The 20,352-nt window shown below is 45.9% G+C and overlaps 1 protein-coding gene across 1 annotated transcript; it reads right to left on the bottom strand.

The window, feature by feature from the left end:
• Positions 1-6,645: 6,645 nt before the first annotated feature.
• On the bottom strand, positions 6,646-18,628 carry SLC10A2 (solute carrier family 10 member 2). Its single transcript, XM_044429347.1, has 6 exons — positions 18,198-18,628; positions 15,010-15,128; positions 12,348-12,436; positions 10,709-10,884; positions 8,524-8,681; positions 6,646-6,818 (listed from the first exon to the last, which is right to left on the bottom strand). The coding sequence occupies exons 1-6, from the start codon at positions 18,626-18,628 to the stop codon at positions 6,646-6,648; spliced, it is 1,146 nt and encodes a 381-aa protein (XP_044285282.1).
• Positions 18,629-20,352: the final 1,724 nt, after the last annotated feature.

Genomic DNA, 20,352 nt, shown 5'->3' with positions numbered 1-20,352 from the left:
TAACTGCCATTGAACACCGCTGGATGTTACTCCAGGTGAACATGCATAGGATGGCCCTGCACATTTTCCCCAGTGTATGCACAGAAGACTCTGATAATGCACGAACCTTATTCATGTGGTTGATTTCTCTACTGTGGAAGTGGCGAGTGCTGTCAGGGTGGCTCTTGGATCATTTGGGCAGGCCCTCCTTGGGCATTGGTTTTAATCCTTGTATGCCACCCAGAGTTGCCTATGGAAATGGGATCGTGTATAAAAATCTAAATAAACCAATAAATAAATGACAAGGAGCAACTCGTTTTCTGTGACAGTTTCACAACTCTCCCTCAGGATGGTTGTTTGGTTGAAGGCAGCAAAATCTTTCAGAAAACAATTGGAATATGGTTTTTCTTTTTTTATAATGTAATGCTATGTTTTAGAATGCTAATTTTCCTCGCCACATGTTTGTCATGCAATGATGATGATGCTATTCATATGCAAAGTGTGTTACAAAACACAGCAAGAGGGGCTCCCTAATGAGTAATTTGTAGACATCTGTCAGTGTGTTGTGTGTGTGGTGTGCATACAACTGTGCAAATGTGCACACACACACACATTAACCTTATAAGGCCTTTCAGTTAACATAGTTTAAATATTTACTTATTGCAACATACGATCTACCTAGGGCAGGGGTCTCAAACTCGCAGCCCGTGGGCCAATTGCCAGGACGGGCAGGGCACAGGGGAGGGGCCCCGCGGCCTTCAAAGTGCCGGCGGCGCCCAGGCCGGCCATGGGATGAGAGGCCCACCACCACCGCAGTGGTGGAATACTTGATGCGGCCCAGCCTCACCCAGACTCTACTTCCAGCGGCCCCCAGGGAAGTTGAGTTTGAGACCCCTGACCTAGGGCATCCTTTTGGTAGGATAGATAATATCTGCAAGATTGTGGTTGGGTAATTTGAGACTTTGGGCTTCATGGTCTTGCAGGGTCCCCCCGCCCCGCCCCACTTCTGCTTTTCAGATGCAACACGCTTTTTGTTTCACTTAGTGCAAAAGGTGGCAAGGCTCCGCGGGGTCCAGGCTGCCTCCTGCTTGTTCAGCCTCCAGCGTCCTGCCCTGAGGGTGCCTCGGAGAGGGCGGCTGGCCAGGGCTCCGGGAAGGACCTCTGCCCAGTGGAAGAGGCCCGCTTGCCACGTGGAACGCCCAGAGACACGCCCCGCAGGGCAGACAAGGTGTGGCAGCAGCCCTGCCTCCCCAGCGCGCATTCCTTCAGCTGTTCCTAAAATAGAAAGGATACACCGCCCTGTCATTTCTCTAATCTCATGCAGGTGATAATGGCCCCAGGTGAATTGATTAGCGCAGCAGTTTGCATAGCCTGCCCAGAAAGCCCCCGGGTCCTCAGGAGCTTATCGGCAGTTGCTCAGTGAGGTGGAGGTGCATTCACTTCTCTGGGGAAAGCAGCCTGACCTCTGCTGATCTTCCTTACATCGCATATAGCGCTGGAATGCGGCGGGTGTGCTATGGGCGAGAGGCTCAGCTAATCTGAAGAAACGGTGAGATGCAGCAGGTGGAACAGCCACAGGAAACGTCCCTGAATGTGCCAAAGAGCCTCTAGGCTCCCCGTGGGGCCTTCCTCAGGGTAGAACAGCCTTTCCCAGCCAGGCTTCCCCTGGATGTGCTGGCTGGCAATAGCTCTTATCCTCAGCTGGCATGAACTTTAGAAAGGGGAGCTTGTGCTTTCAGTAGCTCTGCATGCGGGGAAACTGTCTACTGACTCAGTTTCTGCTTGCTACTCAGTTATTAACAGGGCAGGACCCTGTTTTTATTTTTAATTTTCCAGGTGTTTTCTGGACTGCTGAACGCGTGTATGAGAAAGAGACAGAAATGCGGGAAGGGAAAGGGAGGAGAATAGGAAAGTTGCTAGAACCATTTCTTTTGGCACATTAGGTAGCTTTGTAGCACACGATCCAGCTAACATACATGATCCCTGAAAGGAATTAAATGAGTCATCATGAAGGCTGTAATTTTAACTATATAGTCTTGGAAGTGAATGAACTGTGATTTAATTTGAAGTATACATGCTCCTTCATGGATCACTGCCCTGTCGTGGCCAAGGGGCTTGCGTAGCTCAATGAAGCTATGAGCTATGCCGTGCAGGGCCACCCAAGATGGACAGGTCATAGCAGAGAGCTCTGACAAAACGTGATCCACTGGAAAAGGAAATGGCAACCCACTCCAGTATCTTTGCCATGGAAACCCCATGGACAGTACCCAAAGGCAAAAAGATATGATTTCGGAAGATGAGCCCCTCAGGTTGGAAGGTGTCCAATATGCTACTGGGGAAGAGCAGAGGGCTAGTACTAGTAGCGCCAGAAAGAATGAAGCGACTGGGTCAAAGCCGAAAGGACACTCAGTTGCTGATGTATCTGGTGGTGAAAGGAGAGTCCGATGCTGCAAAGATCTATACTCCACAGGAACCTGGAATGTAAGATCCACGAATCAAGGCAAACTGGATGTGGTCAAGCAAGACATGACAAGAATGAACATCGACATCTTAGGAATCAGTGAACTAAAATGGACAGGAATGGGTGAATTTAATTCGGATGACCATCAGGTATACTACTGCAGGCAAGAATCCCTCAGAAGAAATGGAGAAGCCTTCATAGTCAATAAAAGAGTAGGAAAAGCAGTACTGGGATACAGTCTCCAAAATGACAGAATGATCTCATTTCGAATCCAAGGCAAACCATTCAACATCACAGTAGTCCAAGTCTATGCCCCAACCTGGTGCTGAAGAGTTTGAAGTTGACTGGTTCTGTGAAAGCCTACAACAACTTCCAGAATTAACACCAAAAAATATTAATGTTATCATCATGGGGGATTGGAATGCTAAAGTAGGAAGCCAAAAGATAACCAGAATAGCAGGCAAGTTTGGCCTTGGAGTACAAAATGAAGCAGGGCACAGGCTGGTAGAATTTTGTCAAGAGAATACGATGGTCATAGCAAACACTCTTTTCCAACAACCTGTTGCAAAATTTAGACTTAAATTGGAGAAGGTAGGGAAAAGGACTAGGCCACTGAGGTATGACCTAAATCATATCCCTGATGAATATACAGTAGAGGTGACAAATAGATTTAAGGAATTAGATCTGATAGACAGAGTGCCTGAAGAACTATGGACAGAGGTTCGCAACATTGTACAAGAGGTAGCAACTAAAACCATCCCAAAGAAAAAGAAATGCAAGAAAGCAAATGGCTGTCTGAGGAAGCTTTACAAATAGCTGAGGAAAGAAGGGAAGCGAAAGGCAAGGGAGAAAAGGACAGATACACCCAACTGAATGCAGAATTCCAGAGAGTAGCTAGAAGAGATAAGAATGCCTTCTTAAATGAACAGTGCAAAGAAACAGAAGGAAAGAATAGAATAGGGAGGACCAGAGATCTCTTCAAGAAAATTGGAGATATGAAGGGAATGTTTTATGCAAAGATGGGCATGATAAAGGACCAAAATGGCAGAGACCTAAAAGAGGCAGAAGAGATCAAGAAGAGGTGGCACGATTACACAGAGGAACTATACAAGAAAGAGCTTAACGTCCCTGATAACCACGATGGGGTGGTCACTGACCTCAAGCCAGACATTCTGGAATGTGAGGTCAAATGGACCTTAGGAAGTCTGAGCAACAACAAAGCTAGTGGAGGCGACAGTATTCCAGCTGAGCTATTCAAAATCTTAAAAGATGATGCAGTAAAAGTGCTACACTCAATATGCCAGCAAATTTGGAAAACTCAACAGTGGCCACAGGATTGGAAAAGGTCAGTTTACATGCCCATCCCAAAGAAGGGCAATGCCAAAGAATGTTCAAACTACCGCACCATTGCACTAATTTCACATGCTAGCAAAGTGATGCTCAAAATCCTACAAGCTAGGCCCCAGCAGTATGTGGACCGAGAACTACCAGAAGTACAGGCAGGATTGCGAAGAGGGAGAGGAACTAGAGATCAAATTGCCAACATACGCTGGATCATGGAGAAAGCTAGGGAGATCCAGAAAAACATCTACTTCTGCTTCATTGACTATGCTAAAGCCTTTGATTGTGTGGATTACAACAAATTGTGGCAAGTTCTTAAAGAGATGGGAGTACCAGACCATCATATTTGTCTCTTGAGAAACCTATATGTGGGTCAAGAACCAACAATGAGAACTGGACACAGAACCACTGACTGGTTCAAAATTGAGAAAGGAGTTCGGCAAGGCTGTATACTGTCGCCCTACCTATTTAACTTATATGCAGAGCACATCATGAGAAAGGCAAGGCTAGGTGAATCACCATATGGAATTATGATTGCTGGGAGAAATATCAACAGCCTCTGATATGCAGATGATACCACTCTCATGGCAGAAAGTGAAGAGGAACTAAAGAGCCTCTTGATGCAGGTGAAGGAGGAGAGCACAAAAGGAGGAGAGCGCAAAAGAAACTCAACATTAAGAAAACTAAGATCATGGCATCCGGTCCTCTCACGTCCTGGCAAATAGATGGGGAAGAACTGGAGGTAGTGACAGATTTTATTTCCCTGGGCTCCAAGATCACCACAGACGGGGACTGCAGCCAAGAAATTAAAAGACGCTTGCTCCTGGGGAGGAAAGCTATGGCAAACCTAGACAGCATACTAAAAAGCAGAGACATCACCCTGCCAACAAAAGTGCGTATAGTCAAGGCTATGGTTTTCCCAGTTGCAATGTATGGCTGTGAAAGTTGGAGCATAAGGAAGGCTGAGTGCTGAAGAATTGAGGCCTTTGAATTGTGCTGGCGGAGACTCCTGCGAGTCCCTTGGACTGCAAGGCAATCAAACCGGTCAGTCCTAGAGGAGATCAACCCTGACTGCTCTTTAGAAGGCCAGATACTGAAGATGAAACTCAAATATTTTGGACACTTAATGAGAAGGAAGGACTCACTGGAAAAGGCCCCAGTGCTGGGAACAATAGATGGCAAAAGAAGAAGGGGACAGCAGAGGATGAGGTGGCTAGATGGAGTCACTGAAGCAGTTGGTGTGAGCTTAAGTGGACTCCGGGAGATGGTGGAGGACAGGAAGGCCTGGAGGAGTGTTGTCCATGAGGTTGTGATGGGTCGGACATGACTTCACGACTAACAACAACAATACATCCTCAGGTTTGGGATAAAAATATTCCATTTTTGTAGCCGGCCATGTCTCCTTTACTTGGAAGTAGGTCTCATTTCCCCCAATATTATTTATTTCCAAACAGCTCTGCACAGGATTGCAGTCTCAGTCAGAACTAGCTTTTCCAGAGATGCTACCATAATAACATGTACACAGTAGACAGTGAGGTTTGTCGCTTTCAGACATGCAACCTTGTGGATGATTCATGGGCACAGATTCTTCACAGTACAGAGTGCTTATTTGGAAATGGTGGTTGGCATATGATGCAGAATATAAAGTTTACCATTCACAATCTGGCCCACAAAGGCAGTTCATTCTTTGTTTCACATTTGGCATAGATAATTTTTCTTCTCAATCATGGAAAAAGTATGCCTGGTGCTTACAATTACTCATTTAAGCTGTGTTTGCCAAATACATATTTTAACTGGAAAAATATAGACCAATAGAATTGCCACATTAAATCACAACACCCAAAAATGTGATAATTGGTCTTTTCCATGAGTTGGAGATTTGGCGAAGAACCACTCAAATGTTTCTTGGCCTACTTTAGACATTTTTCCTGGAACAGTGATCAGTGCATTTGAATACACATTGAAATTGGACTGAAGTAATTATTCACTTTTCTCAGGTGAGAGGCTTATTTAGAATAGTACACCTGGTTGAATGGAAGATGCTAAACCAATGTGGTGTTTGCATGACATGGGAAGCCAGACTGCTGCATTCTGTCTTAGCAGCCACCCTACCTGTGGCGCACCTGGTAGACAACTGGGTGTATTGCAGATAGGATGCAATGTGCCTCCCTCTTAGCACACCTGCATGAATCCCACAGGACCTCGCTGTGGCTGTGGCAGCCAGTCCAAAGGGCAGGCTGCCCTGGTGTGGAGGCAGTCATGGTTGTGGATTTGCTCAGCCAAATGATGGCCATTCCTTTGCCCTGTCCGCAGCACTTGCCTGGCCGCTGCTTGGACAGAGGGGCAAGGAATTGCGCAACTCAGCATGCCCAGAGGTGGCCTTGAGGCCTCCAGCCAGCCATGGCTTGCCAGGCTGCTACATGAGCCCAGATGCTGGGTTTAAAAAACATCTTGGGTCAGCTGAGGCAGATGGGCTTCCTGTGTAGTGTGAACCCAGTCCATGCCTTTCATTTTTTTGTTTCAAAGAAAAGTTTGTGCTTGTTTGGTAACTCTCATGGCTCGGGCTGATACATTTCTTCACAAAATCAGACACAAATAAGACGTGAACATTTCTGGAGTTTAGGTAGTTTATTGTAGTATACATTAGTTTACCTTGCAAGGTATTCAATCCATTAGAACATTAACAAAAAATAATTCCCCGCTCCTGCAAGGTTCATTCAAAAGTACAAGAAAATACCAACGGGTTCCATTCTGAATGAATAATTTAACAGTAACACAGTTTCTGTACAAAAGTGCATTCCAACATACAAAATATTCCACTTGAAGCAATATATGTTTTTAAAAGTAAAAAAAGCCAGCAGAGTTTATACTTTTTCACTAGTATTCACTGGGACAGGGGTCTCTATTCCTCCTTCCTCCAGTTTAAATCCTCCATTCATAGTTGAATATGTTGGTTCTGGTGTTGATTCAGGTTCATTTTCTTTCTCTGTTAAGTCTTTCTTTCCATCAGCAAAACACTTTTTGTGCACCTGGTAAACTGATAACATTGGCACGATATGTCAAAAGATAGAATTGCGGCAGGCAGGACTGAAGAAAGAAGCCACAGGAAAGCAAGGTGCTTCCCAACTTTATGATTTCAAAAGATTTGAGACTTTATGATTTTGAAAGTGTGTCAGAGAGGAACCGGGCTATACTTGCTTACCTAGGAATCAGCCTCAGAAATCTTAATGGCTGGGTTTGCATGATCACAGCAGGGAAAGAGGCCACGGTAGCTTCCCCCACTCAAATGCCATTCACGTGCTGTGCCGTTTGCCCAGTTACCCCTCATGGTGTGCAGCTTCCTGCATTGTCCAGACGTGGTGAACTGCATGGCAGGAGCCACTTACTGTGCGGTTCTGGGGTGGTTTCGAAGCCACCCGCTGTGGTGCACTTCACTGGGTTAGGATTGCATGGGAAGCCATGCACCTGAGCGTATAAGGGAGATGGAGGCATGCAGTAAGGTTGGGAGTGAAAAAGAAGCCACCCTTGCTTCCTTCCTGGCCTGGCCTGGCCCGTCGTGTGCAAGCTGAGCCAATAGGACTTGCTTTCGAATAGGATAACACTGTTGGTAACTTTTACTTCAGCTACTTATTTATTTTTATTTATTTATTAAAACATTTTTATGCCGCCCCATTCGCCGAAGCCTCGGGGCGGCTTACAACAATAAGTTAAAAAATAATTATAATATTAAATTAAAAAATATAAACATTAGGTTAAAAATACAAAAATACCAATATAAAATAAGCCGCCCTGGCCAGATAAAATCCAATAATATTAACAGTTAAAATGCCGCTTAAATAAAAAGGTCTTCGCCTGGCGCCGAAAAACAAATAACGACGGCGCCAGGCAGACCTCTCTGGGGAGCGCATTCCATAACTTAGGCGCCACCGCTGAGAAAGCCCTCCTCTGAGTACCCACCCTCCTAATTTCTTTCCCGGAGGGTTCCCAGAGAAGGGCCTCTCCCGCCGATCTCAAGGGGCGGCCGGGCATGATACGCTTTTAGGGTGGCCACATGCAGAAGAGGACAGAGCTTTTACATCTTAAGCAGCTGTGTGGAAGAGGGAGTTGCATGCCAGCTGAACAACACCTTGTCAAGCAACTATTCAAAGTGCAAGAGCTCTACCTCTTCTGCATTTCTGCACAACTGGCAACTTTCTTGCAGGGTCAGGTGTGCGTTTTGCATTAAGCATCTAGCCTGCATTTAAGAAAGCCTGCTAACTTGCACATGGGATCTAAGGCATTTTTGGGGGTCCAGAGGCATGTGGTTTGCAGTGCCGGAACTGACACTGGGTAGGTTCACACATGTTGGCAATCCTAGGAATAAGCTACTTGTTATGGAGATGGGTAGAGACCTGTTCTCCGCTGCAGAGGAAGGCAGGACGCACTCCAACGGAGCAAAGCTCAGGGAACCCAGGTTCCATTTGGATGCCAGGAAGCACTTCCTGACAGTCAGGACCCCGAGGGTGTGGAATGGGCTTTCACGGGAGGTCGTTGAGGCCCCATCGGTGCGGGTGTTCAAGGATAGGCTGGACGTCCACATGGTGGGCATGTCGTGAGCGGAGCCGGCTGGTGCCGGAGGTCAGATTAGATGGCCTGGGAGGCCCCTTCTGACTCGCTCTGTTTTCTATGTTTCTATGTTATTGGATGGGTTAAAGGAAAAGACAATAGATAGATGGATAGATAAAATGCATAGGGTAGCTTACTTCCTAAAAATATGGCTGCGAAGCCTAGCTGGAAAATACTGTAGAGGAGTGGAAAGGTAAACATCAGTTCCAGTTGTTCTTGGGTGAAGGAGAGCTGTACTATCGTTGTGCACAGCTGAGTATTCTGCAGCCCTGTTTCCAGAGCCACCGTACGACATCTAAAAGAAGAAACATTTGTTTTTGTTTTTAAGGAAAGCATAAATGCTGAGTCCATACCGCCCAATTGGCCGCACCATTGTCATTATTTTATTGATAAATACTGTGCAATGAGATCGTTTTCCCAGGAGTTTCCCTACCCAGGAATCTACAACCTAAAACTGACTGACACAAGCAGAAGGCTGGGGAAGTGTAGGAGAGCCCAGAGTCAATTTCATGGTGTTCCTTCACTTATTAAACCTTGAGCAAGATGAAAATACGTTGGAAGGCAGGGACAAATGGCATTTCCTTCAAGAATTCAAGAGAACCTCCCCACTGAGCCTCCAATTGCTCACTGGCATTCTGAACACACTTCTTGAAATTGGCCATGCGCAGCTTTGCCTTGAGCTGATCTGGAGCCAATTATGCAATGCATGAATGTGTGACTGGTATCCTCTTGCATCAATGTATTTTGTGTCGGTGCACATTGCAGAAGAAAGAGCGAGAGTGACAGAGGCGCTAAGTTGCAGATGTAGCAAAATGTGACCTTCCTGACTCTCCCGTGGGTGGCACATTAACTTGCTGCTTCACACATGTGCGTCATGGGTGCTCATATCAGAATATGTATCAAGGTTTATAAGACTGGGAGTTGTGTGAGATCTATATATGATTTGCATTGCATTACCTGATGAGCCCACTCAGGTCAACTGGCCTTTGGCAATTTCTTTTACTGTACAAACCAAAGAAATGCCCTTGGCTAATCACGGACTGCCTTCCTAGGAGCATTTGGCCCTCAAGCCATGAGGAATGATCTGACAGATTTGCTTATGCATGACAACAGATGGACATAACTTGCAAAGTGGAGCTGAATAGGAATGCTAAGGGATGCCTCATGTACTCATTAAATGATATTTTTATGGTTTGGGAGCTGCAGAAGAACTGAGCAAGAAATTCAGACTTTTCACTCATAAAAACATGAGCGTTTCAAAAGTTTGTTAAGAGGTTTGTCAGCTTTATTGAACAATCTTTCCTTTCCAGAATATTCCTTTATAGGGTCGTGGTGAGTACACTTGCACACCTATCCCACACACTCAGGGAAGGAGGAGCCAGTGCATCCCCTTATTCCACCTTCTCTGCCCCTCTCCGCCCTGTTCAAATGCACATGTTTACCATCCTGGATGTGATATGAGGCAGACAGCTTCTGAGGCACTTAGAATAAGGGATGTTCTACTCAGTGTTTGCATTTAGATATTGTAGGCGGAGCTAAGAATGCCAAATGTTTTCCGTTTTCTCATATTTGGTACTGATGCCATAATTTGCATGCTGCCTAGCAATATTTGCACAGGGCCAGAGAACACACGATGCGCTGTTAGCAAAAGCATCTCACTGGGCATCTCCTCGTTAAGGCAGCGGCTGGGAACTTCTTTATGGTATGTGCAAGGACTGATTGGAGCGAGAGGCTCGCCGCATCAAGGCGCCCGGCCAACATCCCTGGCTTCGCATGTTGCCTGCCACCCTCTGGGGACAGAGTGCTGCACCACCGCATCCTCCTTCAGCATTCAGGAAGGCACCGTGGGTGGGTGGGTGTGGCATCTGCTGGCAACACCACCATCCCTGGCCATCCTGGCTGGCTCTGCTGGGAATTGTGGTTCAACAAAGCTGAGGACCCAGGGTTGGGACAAGCCATTCCTCCACAACTTTGCTTTCTGAATTAGCATTTTTATGAAATCGTCTTACGGGACTTATCCAGGTGAGGGTGTGGGGAATGCAGGCTTATAATCCAAGTTCACATCAGGTTAGGGTATTTCAGGGTGAGCACACAGCATGAGAAATATTTTTAAAGGCACTAGAACATGGCTGTCCTGCGTCCTAAACATAAACGTTCTGTCTACACACAAAAATAGCGTTTATCTTTGTGGTAGGTCATTGAATTCTGACAAGTTCATTGCTATCTCGAAACATAAAACAAAGAAATATATGAATAACCAAAGGACCTGGCTTTATTTTTTGTGAAAGGAGACAGAAAATGTATTTGTGTTGCAAGTTTTACCTGTGCCAGGGCTGGCCAGCTATACGAGCCAGGAAGAAGCCTAGTGAGTAACCAGCGGCTGGAAAGATGGTTCCAACAATCCAGAGCTGAGGACTGATTGTCCAGGAGCCTTGGTACAATATTCCTCCAACCACAGCTGTGCCCACTATAAGAAATGCTCCACCGATAGAACCAAACTGAGAGAAGAAAAAGAATGTATGCTGGTTTTAATTACACCAAACCTGCAAAAAGCCTTCCACACCAGATAGCCTAGGTATGTTGTATCAAACCTTGCATTTTTGTGGAATCCAGCCATTCCTGATGTTATGTCAGGGGAGGCAGCCAAGCTCTCACCTTACCTTGGGATGCCAGTAAATGTAAAGGCAAATATGTAAATATAAATGTAAATGTAAAAACATGCTCGATATGCCGAGGGCTTGCTCTCATCCTCCTCAATGGTGCAAGGTGCTTACTTGCCCACCTCTTGCTTGGACCAGAAGGAAGAACAGCCGAGCTGCTGGTTCTGTGCTCGCTGGCTCTCTGCCAGGCAAGGAGGCAAGAGGTAGCAATGGCGAGAAAGAGGATGATGCAAAACAGCAGCTGGGGACAGAGGGATGGTCCTCCCTGGAAATGCCTTGCCCAAGGGACCCCAACACTTGGAGTTGCACTGAAGGTTATTACTATATGCTTGCGAAAACTTGGCTTTCTGCCTCATGCACCAAAAAACTTTAGGCTGCCCATCAGTGGACTGGAGGAAGTAACACCTCCTCCCAATGTCCCTCTTTGGGTTTAGGATTTATGATTTATTTATTTAAAGGATTTATAGACTGTTCTATAGCAAGCACTCTCAGAATGGTTTACAGCATAAAACACAGTAATAACAGTAACATCCGTAATAATCATAATAATTTCAAAGATAAAAACCACAATTGATGGGGAAATTAAATACAAATATAAGACATAAAATACAGATCCATTGCAGTCATTCGATCACAATCTGAATAGAAATCAATATAAAATCAAACCATCTGTTCAACAATTAAAATGATGGGAAAATCAAAAGGGTTTGACCTGGCACTGAAATGTATAAAGGGTCAGCATCAGGGGCACTTCCCAAAGGAGTTGGTCCCAGAAATGGGGGGCCACACCTGAGAAGGCCCTTCCCCTCATAGCCACTTTCCTTGCTTCTTTTAGCAGTGTATCATGGAGAAGGGCTTCTGAAGATGATCTTAGGGCCCAGGTAGGTGTATATGGGAGAAGGCATTCCTTTTGATTTCCAGAACCTAAGCTGTCAATGTGAGCACCTTGAAGTGGGCCTGGACTTCAATTGATAACCAATGTAGGATGCTCTTTGATAGCCAAAAATCTTATTGTATAATTCATACAAAGCTCTCTAGGATAAGTGAGAACTGGAGCAAGTAAGAGAACAGGGGTGCAGCCCAATGCATCTTTAGCTGTGGGGAGGGAAACAGTTCCATCGGGGAATGCTAGGCATTCTAAGATTTTTTTTTCTGTCTAAGCCTGCATAGGATTGTGCCTTAAAATAGTAAAGGTGACAGATTGTTATAGTGCAATTTGTACATTGAATAAATTGGATAAATAGGAAAATATTTTGAAATTGGATAAATATTTTGACATTTTTGGAACATTCAGGCCTTACCTTGAGTATTAATTTGGCTTTTGTGGGCCATCGTTGCTTGAAAAATATCCCAAATGAAACTGGAATAACAAGGCCCACCAATGAAATGCCTGGGAAAAGAAGAACAGGTTTACTTGGCTTCAGAGGCATGGGCGCTTTGTCAATTTGAGTGGCTTACTTTCCACATCCATTCTGTCTCACACACCATTTTGCTTTATGTTTAACACAATGGGATCTCTCTCCCCCTCATTTTAATCCATGCATTCTGGGGCTGCATATGTAGAGTTTCCACACAGGTATCAGCCTGATGAGAACAAGGAGAAGGGAGGTCGCCCAGTGAGTGTCAGACCGGGTTGAAGTCCTACTGACGGATGCCCTGCATTATCCCAGTATCATCCACAGGTATTTAGCTGGATGACGAAGAAACCTTTTTCCTCTTTGGTAACACTTGTCTTTTTGTATGTAGCATCCCCTTTCTTTTTTAGGATTAAACATTACTTTTTGCCCTTGGGTGCTACTAAAGAAGGCACTACCTTAAAGCTTCTTTCATTGTTCTTGGTTTTCAGAAAAAGAAGCAAATGTCTTGATCTGCAGAAATGGAGGCAGAGAGAGCAATGCCAGTGTGGTGAATATTGCATGCAGAAAGAGTGCCTTCAAAGCAGAATGCTATTGCTTTGAAGCCAAGTTTGGATCTCAAGACAACCAATGCTGAGCAGAAACTGGATGCCAAAGAAGTGGCTAAAACAAATTTATGGAATTGCTTGGAGTTCACAGTCTCTTCAGAGTTGCCCAATCAAATGTTGTAGGGGGTGCTTAATGCCACAAGTGACAGGATATGACTTTCCAGCCTTCCCTACCATGGATCCCATAAGATGTTTTGGACTATAACTTCCTTCAGCCCCAGACAGCTTGGCTAATGGTCAAGGATGATGAATTTTGCAGTCCAAAACATCTGGAGAGACCCAGATTGAGGAATGTGGGACCAGACTCCATACCTAGAACCTTATAGACTCTTGGCTCCTGAGCCCTCAGATCTCTACATTTCCCTTCCCTGCCTCCTTTATTCTAAGCCCTTTGAGGTTTGCCTCACACCGCCTTTCTCCTTGGTGCCTCTCTTCATTTCCATGTCCCTTCCACCCCATTATTCTTCTCCTTCTGCTCTTTCAAGTCACTGTTTCCTTTGTCCCTTCCCGTAGATGCCTCGCCCTGCTATCATGGTACTGAGCCTAGTCCAGAACCCCTCTGTCCTCCTTGTTAACATCGTCTCTTGTTTCGTTGCCCATATTCCATATTTGCAGTCCTACTTCACATTCTTCCTTCAGTTGCTTTGCCTATGGGCTCTCTGTTCTTTGCATGCGGAAGTTGCCTCTGACTTATGGTGATGCTAGGAGTAAAAGTCCTCCTAAACGCCATGCCATGGCAGCTCTTCTAAGTTCAAGGCTGCAGCTTCCAATCCTGAAGTTCAAATTGTGGAAGACCAACTTCTTTCCTGACAGAAGCTGGACTGCAAACTGTTTAATTCCCGAAGCAGTCGAACATTACTTAACAACACACCATGTCAGGCTATCCGTGTCTGAGGTTTTACCACTATAATATACTATACAATAGAGGTGACTGGATACTTCAAGAACCCTTGTTAGCATCTGACCTACCCTTGTAGTAATCTTTAGCGTAGCTCCTGCATATGGTTTACTTGCCCCCAGTGACTACTAGACCACCTGGCTTGTTCTATTACAGCTGCCTATTGTACTGCCAGCCAGTGGGGACTTCCTGCCAGTGAAAGCGATGCGCACAGCCTGTAGAGCTTTCTTCCGTGCATGGTCTAATGAGTGCAGTCATGGTGGTAAGTTTTATGTATGCAAATAACCCTGCTGGCCACAAACGATACAAACAACCCCCTTGGCAAGCAGCCTGCCCTGGGCTGTTCAGAGGCACAGAGGACAACCTGGTCATCACCTCTTCTCATGCAATGGATTATTGATATAAATGCTCTCTGTCCTTTACAATAGGGGGAATTATGTGCGAAGCGAACAAGAGCTACTTTTAGAAATATAAATCAGCCCATTTGTTTTGATTGTCTAGTTGAAACACTTGTTTAAGGTCATTTCAACTCAGACTTGATTGCCGAACCTATCTTTGCATGTATGAAGCCTTCAAGTCCTTGTAAAAGGACTCACTATTTCATTCCAAAACTGCAGCATATTTTATGCAGGTATTTGTACCATCATTCCGCCTTCACAGAGGATAGAGATTCATAATGCAGAGATGTAGATTTCTTTTTTAGGCAGTATAATCCCCTCCCTTGAAAGAGCTGTGATGACCTTTATGGCTCACTGGAGAAGAGCCATGCATTGATGCTGGCTTTCTCTGGGGATTATCAGGCAACATTGCAAATCTATGACATGCCCTGCTTCCCGAGGACACCCTGCTGCTCCTTATGAAAGGCTAGTCCCACACAACTGCCATATCACATTAGGTTAGCTATAGAGTCTAGAAGGGGGACATTGCAGATTTTTTATACATCTGACTGAGGCAAGTCCAGAACATTCATATATTCCAAAATTAGAACTGTAGAGGTTCTGGAGCGGAGTGGTAGCGTGTTGGCATGGTAGATCTCAGTTGCTACGTTGGATATCACCAGTGGGAAATCGTTGAGTAGGGAAAAGGTGTGGATGTGACTTACCAATACTGTCAAAGGGGATTAGAATGGAGTTGTAGTCTGTCCAAATTTTGGTATAAACAAGGAGGCAGAGTGGCATCATTCCCATGGCCAGCAAGGTTGAACATGTTGTCATACTGATGCTGTAAGAGAACTGGTCATGCTTACTATTCAAATTAAGCCAAGTGCAGAGAAGTTGTTATTGATAAGTTCATGGCTGATGAGTTGAGGCTTAGGCTAACCATATGCTGGTTTTCAAGGCTTTGTGAAGGGTCTGAAGGAGCTACAGAATGCCACATCAAGTGTTTGGAGAAGGGTTTGTCCCTCCCTCTTCCCTAATGGTGCTGCAAGGGCCACAGGAAGACCTTTGGATGCACAAGAACTTTGTGTAAGACTATACTGTAGAGATTTTAGTTTCCATGTAGAGGCAAACTACACAAAGTCCTGCTGTGCTGAATGCAGCTAAACACAAGCTAGGGCATAACCAATAGTTAAAAGATCCCTCCGGCCTTTACTTTCAAGGGCCACCTCACCCCCTCAAGTGGGGCAATGTGCAGAGGGGTGCCTGCTGCAAGGGGGCACTGGCAGCGCCCACATATTGCCACAGCCAATTCAAGAAGTCTCTCCTGATGTTCCTCAGCAACCACAGGGAGACCTTCCAAGGTGCTGCTGTCGCAGTCTACAGTGGCTCATTACGGGTATTTTGCAAAAACAATCAGGCCACCATGGGTGGCTTCCACGGTAGGTGTTGTGAAGTCCAGGCAGAACCACTGTGTTCTTCCGGACAAGGCTTTATGGTGTCACCTCCTCCAGCGAGATGGGGCCCGGACAATGTCATCTCCCACTTCCTCCTGTGTTTCCCCACTCTTCCTCCATCCTTTCTCTTACCACAACTAAGCCACGAAGAAAGAAAAACTGCACGAAACTTTCTAATTGGCAGTGTGAGGAGCCATCTGCCTGGAAGCAGTCAGGGTCTGACCTCTGGGAAAATGCCTCTGCTCTCGTTCAGAGAATAACACTGGTGTCTGAGGCGATCAAGATGGCTTCGGGCACTCTCTTACCCAAGGCGTATCCTGCATGTGCCACTGTATGTTTCTGCGGGCAGAAGCCCACACACAGGTGCTCCACCAGGTATTGCAGAGTGCCTGGGGCACAGCGGGTGTGCTCTGAGGGCTCACTGCAGCAGGACGGGAATGTGTGCAGGGGAGCATTTCAAGCTGCCCCTTCTGAGCAGGGGAGAGATTCAAAGCGACTGGACAGTTCAGCGGTAGCGGGATGAGAAAGAAGCGCAGATTCAGAAATGACACCCAACTGGATTTCACTTGTGTTGGGATGGGTGCTGAGGAAGGGCTCAGATGCAAACCAGAGCAACAGTCCTGCTGTTGTCAGGCACCTATAGAAGCTCCTGGGCACAGCATGGAGGCAACAACCTTGCGATTTGCCTTGAGCACATATTGCCATCGAGCGTGCGATTATGTGCTCTTTTTAAAAGGGCAGATAAGCATTGTCAAATGTATCCTCCATGAATGTGAGTAACAGTTTTAAAAAGCCCCCGTGGGACACAATTAACACTTGGAGCAGCTGTAAAAAGCCGGTAATCACAAGTGGGCAGCAGATCTGGGGTGAGGGTTGTTCAGCACCAATCCTTCTTCTGCCCCCTCAATGCCACCTTTTGCCCCATGGGAAAAATGTAGAGGTGCTGGGCGAATGTTCAGGGAGACTGGGAAAACTGCACAAACCATTCCATTCCCTGATCTGATTTGTCTCTTCCAAATGTTTTAAAGAAAATGTAAACACAAGCTGTAGGAAACGTGGTTGTGGATCCAGAGATCTCATCTTCTTTGGGTCTACGCTTGTGGCCATCATGGAAAGAGTCTTGGTCAAACACTGTATGGTTTCTCCATGGAAAAGCCACTATTTGGAGCAACCATCAAGTATCCCTGTCAACATACCCTTGCTGTTCAAACCTGACGCAGAGGCAGTGTTGTGGAATACAAGATCCTTGCAGATCAACTGGGCCTGAACACAAACAGCTATTTACCCATCCCCGCATGGTTTCTCTATGTATTTAAAACACTTCTATGCCGCCCCGATCGCAACAAAGCCTCGGGATGGCTCACAACCACAACATGGTTTAGTGATGCAGTGGCAATTAATCATTTGAGGTCAACCACCACCAAGCTCGGTGACTGTGCCGTGTATCCAAAAGAACTCACAGGTGTTTTCAAAAGAGTAAGTCCGATCTGAGGAATTTGGAAGAGGTTTGTGTTTCAGCATCGTGACCTGCTGTGCCACGGGGGACAAGTGGAATCAAGGCCTTGCTGCCAGGGGTATGCAAGTCCCAAGCGACTCTCAGAGCAGTCTGGCTCATGGCATCCCCATAAATCGCTTATACTGAAGGAGCCACCACAGAGAAGTTTTGAGTTGGGCACTGTATAGTTTGGGACCACAATGCCTGGCAATGCAGAATGACCCTTGCAGCCAGCATCTACCTAGCTGGGATGCTCAGCATCGGGGAGCTTCTTCCAAATGTTGTCTCTGAGGCAGACTCTGCTGGTAGCAACACAGAAGAGGGCATCCTTCACCCGCCACCCCCACAGCATGCACTTGTGGGACGATCTTCCCACTGAGGTCTGTCTATTCAGCTTTTCGGCACCAGGTTAGGACTGCCCTCTATGCAGCAGCATTGAACACCAGAAGAGCCGTCTCCATTACACCTGCAGCTGTAACTTCCCTACTTATATTAACCTGTCTTAGTTCTTTAAGTGACGGAAAAAATTTAAATCTCTAGTGAAAATTTATTATTTTCTTACTGTTATTTATATTTATACTTTATTGTTGTCTATACATTGTTGAATACTGCCCAGAGAGGGTAGTGCTATTGGGTGGTATAGAAATACATTAATAATAATAGTGTTATATTGGTTCTGATGGCGCTTACTCCCAGGTAAGCATATACATCTTTGCTGCTGCATGCTCTGTTGTGATTTCCTTGCCAATTGTCAGATTTTGTATTGTTTTAATGGATGCTATCCTTTTAACTGTTGTTTTATTGTAAGCCGCTCAGAGAGCCCTTGGAAATGGGCTGGCATATAAAACAACAAAGAAACAAGCAAACACACAGAAACAGTGCTCCTCACAGTTATTTTTGTTCTGCCCATCCAGACTACAAAACCAAGGCACAAACTCTGCCCAGACCAGGCAGCTCTTACCTGAGGTCCATGTCGCCATCCACCCAGTAGGCCAAGATGTTGGAGCCTGTCCCACCGGGACAGCACCCCATGATGATCACGGCCACAGCTTGTATGGGAAGCACACCAAAGACGAGTGAGAGCACAAAGCCGGTGAGAGGCATAATTCCGAACTGACAGAGGAAGCCTACCATGATGCCCCACGGCCTTCGGATGTGTCCTAGAAATTTGTCCAGCTCCACGTTGCAGCCCATGGAGAACATCACCATGGCCAGCATGATGGTCAGGACGGTACTTAGAGTTATGCTCAAAATTTTGTTGAAGTCGCTCTCGGGCAGCAGGCAGGAGGTGCCGTTGCAGACGGTGGCATTTTCAGAGCAGTAGGAAGTGTTCAAAGCTGTCAACACCGCAGAGGACAAAATACCAGACGGTGCTGAGAGGTGGTCCTTCATTTTTTCTGGCAAAGATGTGCTCATGCAAGCTCCTAAGCTCTCTCTAGAGGCCAGTCTGTCTAGGAATCTCATTTTAAATGGCAAAGGGCAATAAAGCACTAGGTAATTCTTGGTCCGGGATGCTGACAAGGTGTAGCACTGAGTACAAGTGCTGAGTCACAGCATTCCACTGGTATGGATACATGGACACAGAAAAGGCAAGGTTGCATGCTAAATTAATATTTAAACACAAGAGCGCTGAGAAATGAATAGGCAATGCATTGAAATTAAAACCTCGGCTTACCTTTGTAGCCAGCCCTTGCTTGTTTATATTTATCTAATTACCAAACTTCCTTTTTCAGTCAGATCATTGAATGATATCTGTCAAACCTTAAAAGAGTATTCAGTCTTACCAGTGCTCACAAGGACAATCCTAATATTTTCTAAATCTAAAAATATAATGGCGAGGAGGCTGGGCCCCCCATTGTTGTATATTAAAAATCTGAACTGAAATTCTAGCTTAATTTTTCATTGTTCTTCCTTTCCTTCTCCCCCACTTTTTTTTTAAGCAGTATGTGCTTCTTTGTATATAACATTTATTATAGCAATTATCTTATCTAGAATGTCATATGATTTTGCTTTGTTGCAGACAGGCATGGATAATGTGCTGGGATTAATGATAATCTTCTTGACTACCTGAGAATATGGTTGATAAAATCTGATTTTCAAAGAAAAGCCAAGATACACTCAACTGTTGTAGTCTACTCTATAAAAGTGCACAGGTTGGGTACAGCATCCGGTGTGGTGGGGCAAGTGAAGGGGGGCTGGGGGTGGGATGTGGGGGCAACCACGTGGCAGCAGACACCCTGAAGTCTGCCGGACCCCCAGCCCACCAGTGCCACTGTATTGCTCCAGCCCCACTTCCAACTAGCAGGTACTGGGAGTGGAGCCATCGTCATTCAAATGGCGGCTTCAGCACGGTCGCCCTGTTCTGCGCGTCGGCCTCAAAGCCACAGGCACTGCCTTCTAGGTTGTGCTGGCTCCGTGCTCAGGTGATGCATCCTGGGGCCGGTGGTGGCAGAGTTCGGGTGTTGGGGACTCTCAGTACCAGGCTGGTACTCAGGCCAGTGCGGCTGCAGAAGGCCTGCCATCCGTTCGGCCGTGGTACTGCCTAGGCATGCATGAGGTCACCTGCAGAGTCCGAAAGGAATTTGAGAAACACGTACCCAGACAGCCCCCGTGGACAGGGGACCTGAGGGGAACGTGTACTCCCAGTCAACCTTTTCTTAAAACATTCAAGTTTCTTTGAAGGGTCTGCTACTTTCCTAAGCATATTCATTCATTTATTTATCAGTGAATAAGCTTTTCTAACCCATCCACTAAAAACATCTTGGGATGGCTTACAAAAAATGAGTAGAATAAAACAAACTCTACAGTATCTGACAATTGGTACACTAAAACTCCAGCTAAAATCAATTAAACATTAAAATGGTGGGAAAACAAAAAGGGTTTGGCCTGACGCTGAAAATAATATAATGTTGGCACCAGGCAAACCTCTCTGGGGAGCGTATTCCACAGTCGGGGCGCCACCACAGAGAAGGCCCTCCTCCAGGTAGCCACCCTCCTAATCTCTTTCAAGGAGGGCTCCCGGAGCAGGACCTCCACCTCAGATCTCAAGGGGAGGGAAGACACATAGGGAAGAAGGCTCTCCTTCAGGTATCCCAGACCCAAGCCATTTAGGGCTT

Source organism: Varanus komodoensis, unplaced genomic scaffold (assembly GCF_004798865.1).
Source record: "Varanus komodoensis strain SLA01 unplaced genomic scaffold, ASM479886v1 scaffold2, whole genome shotgun sequence".
Lineage (NCBI taxonomy): Eukaryota > Metazoa > Chordata > Lepidosauria > Squamata > Varanidae > Varanus > Varanus komodoensis.
This window is presented reverse-complemented; position numbering and strand designations above follow the sequence as displayed.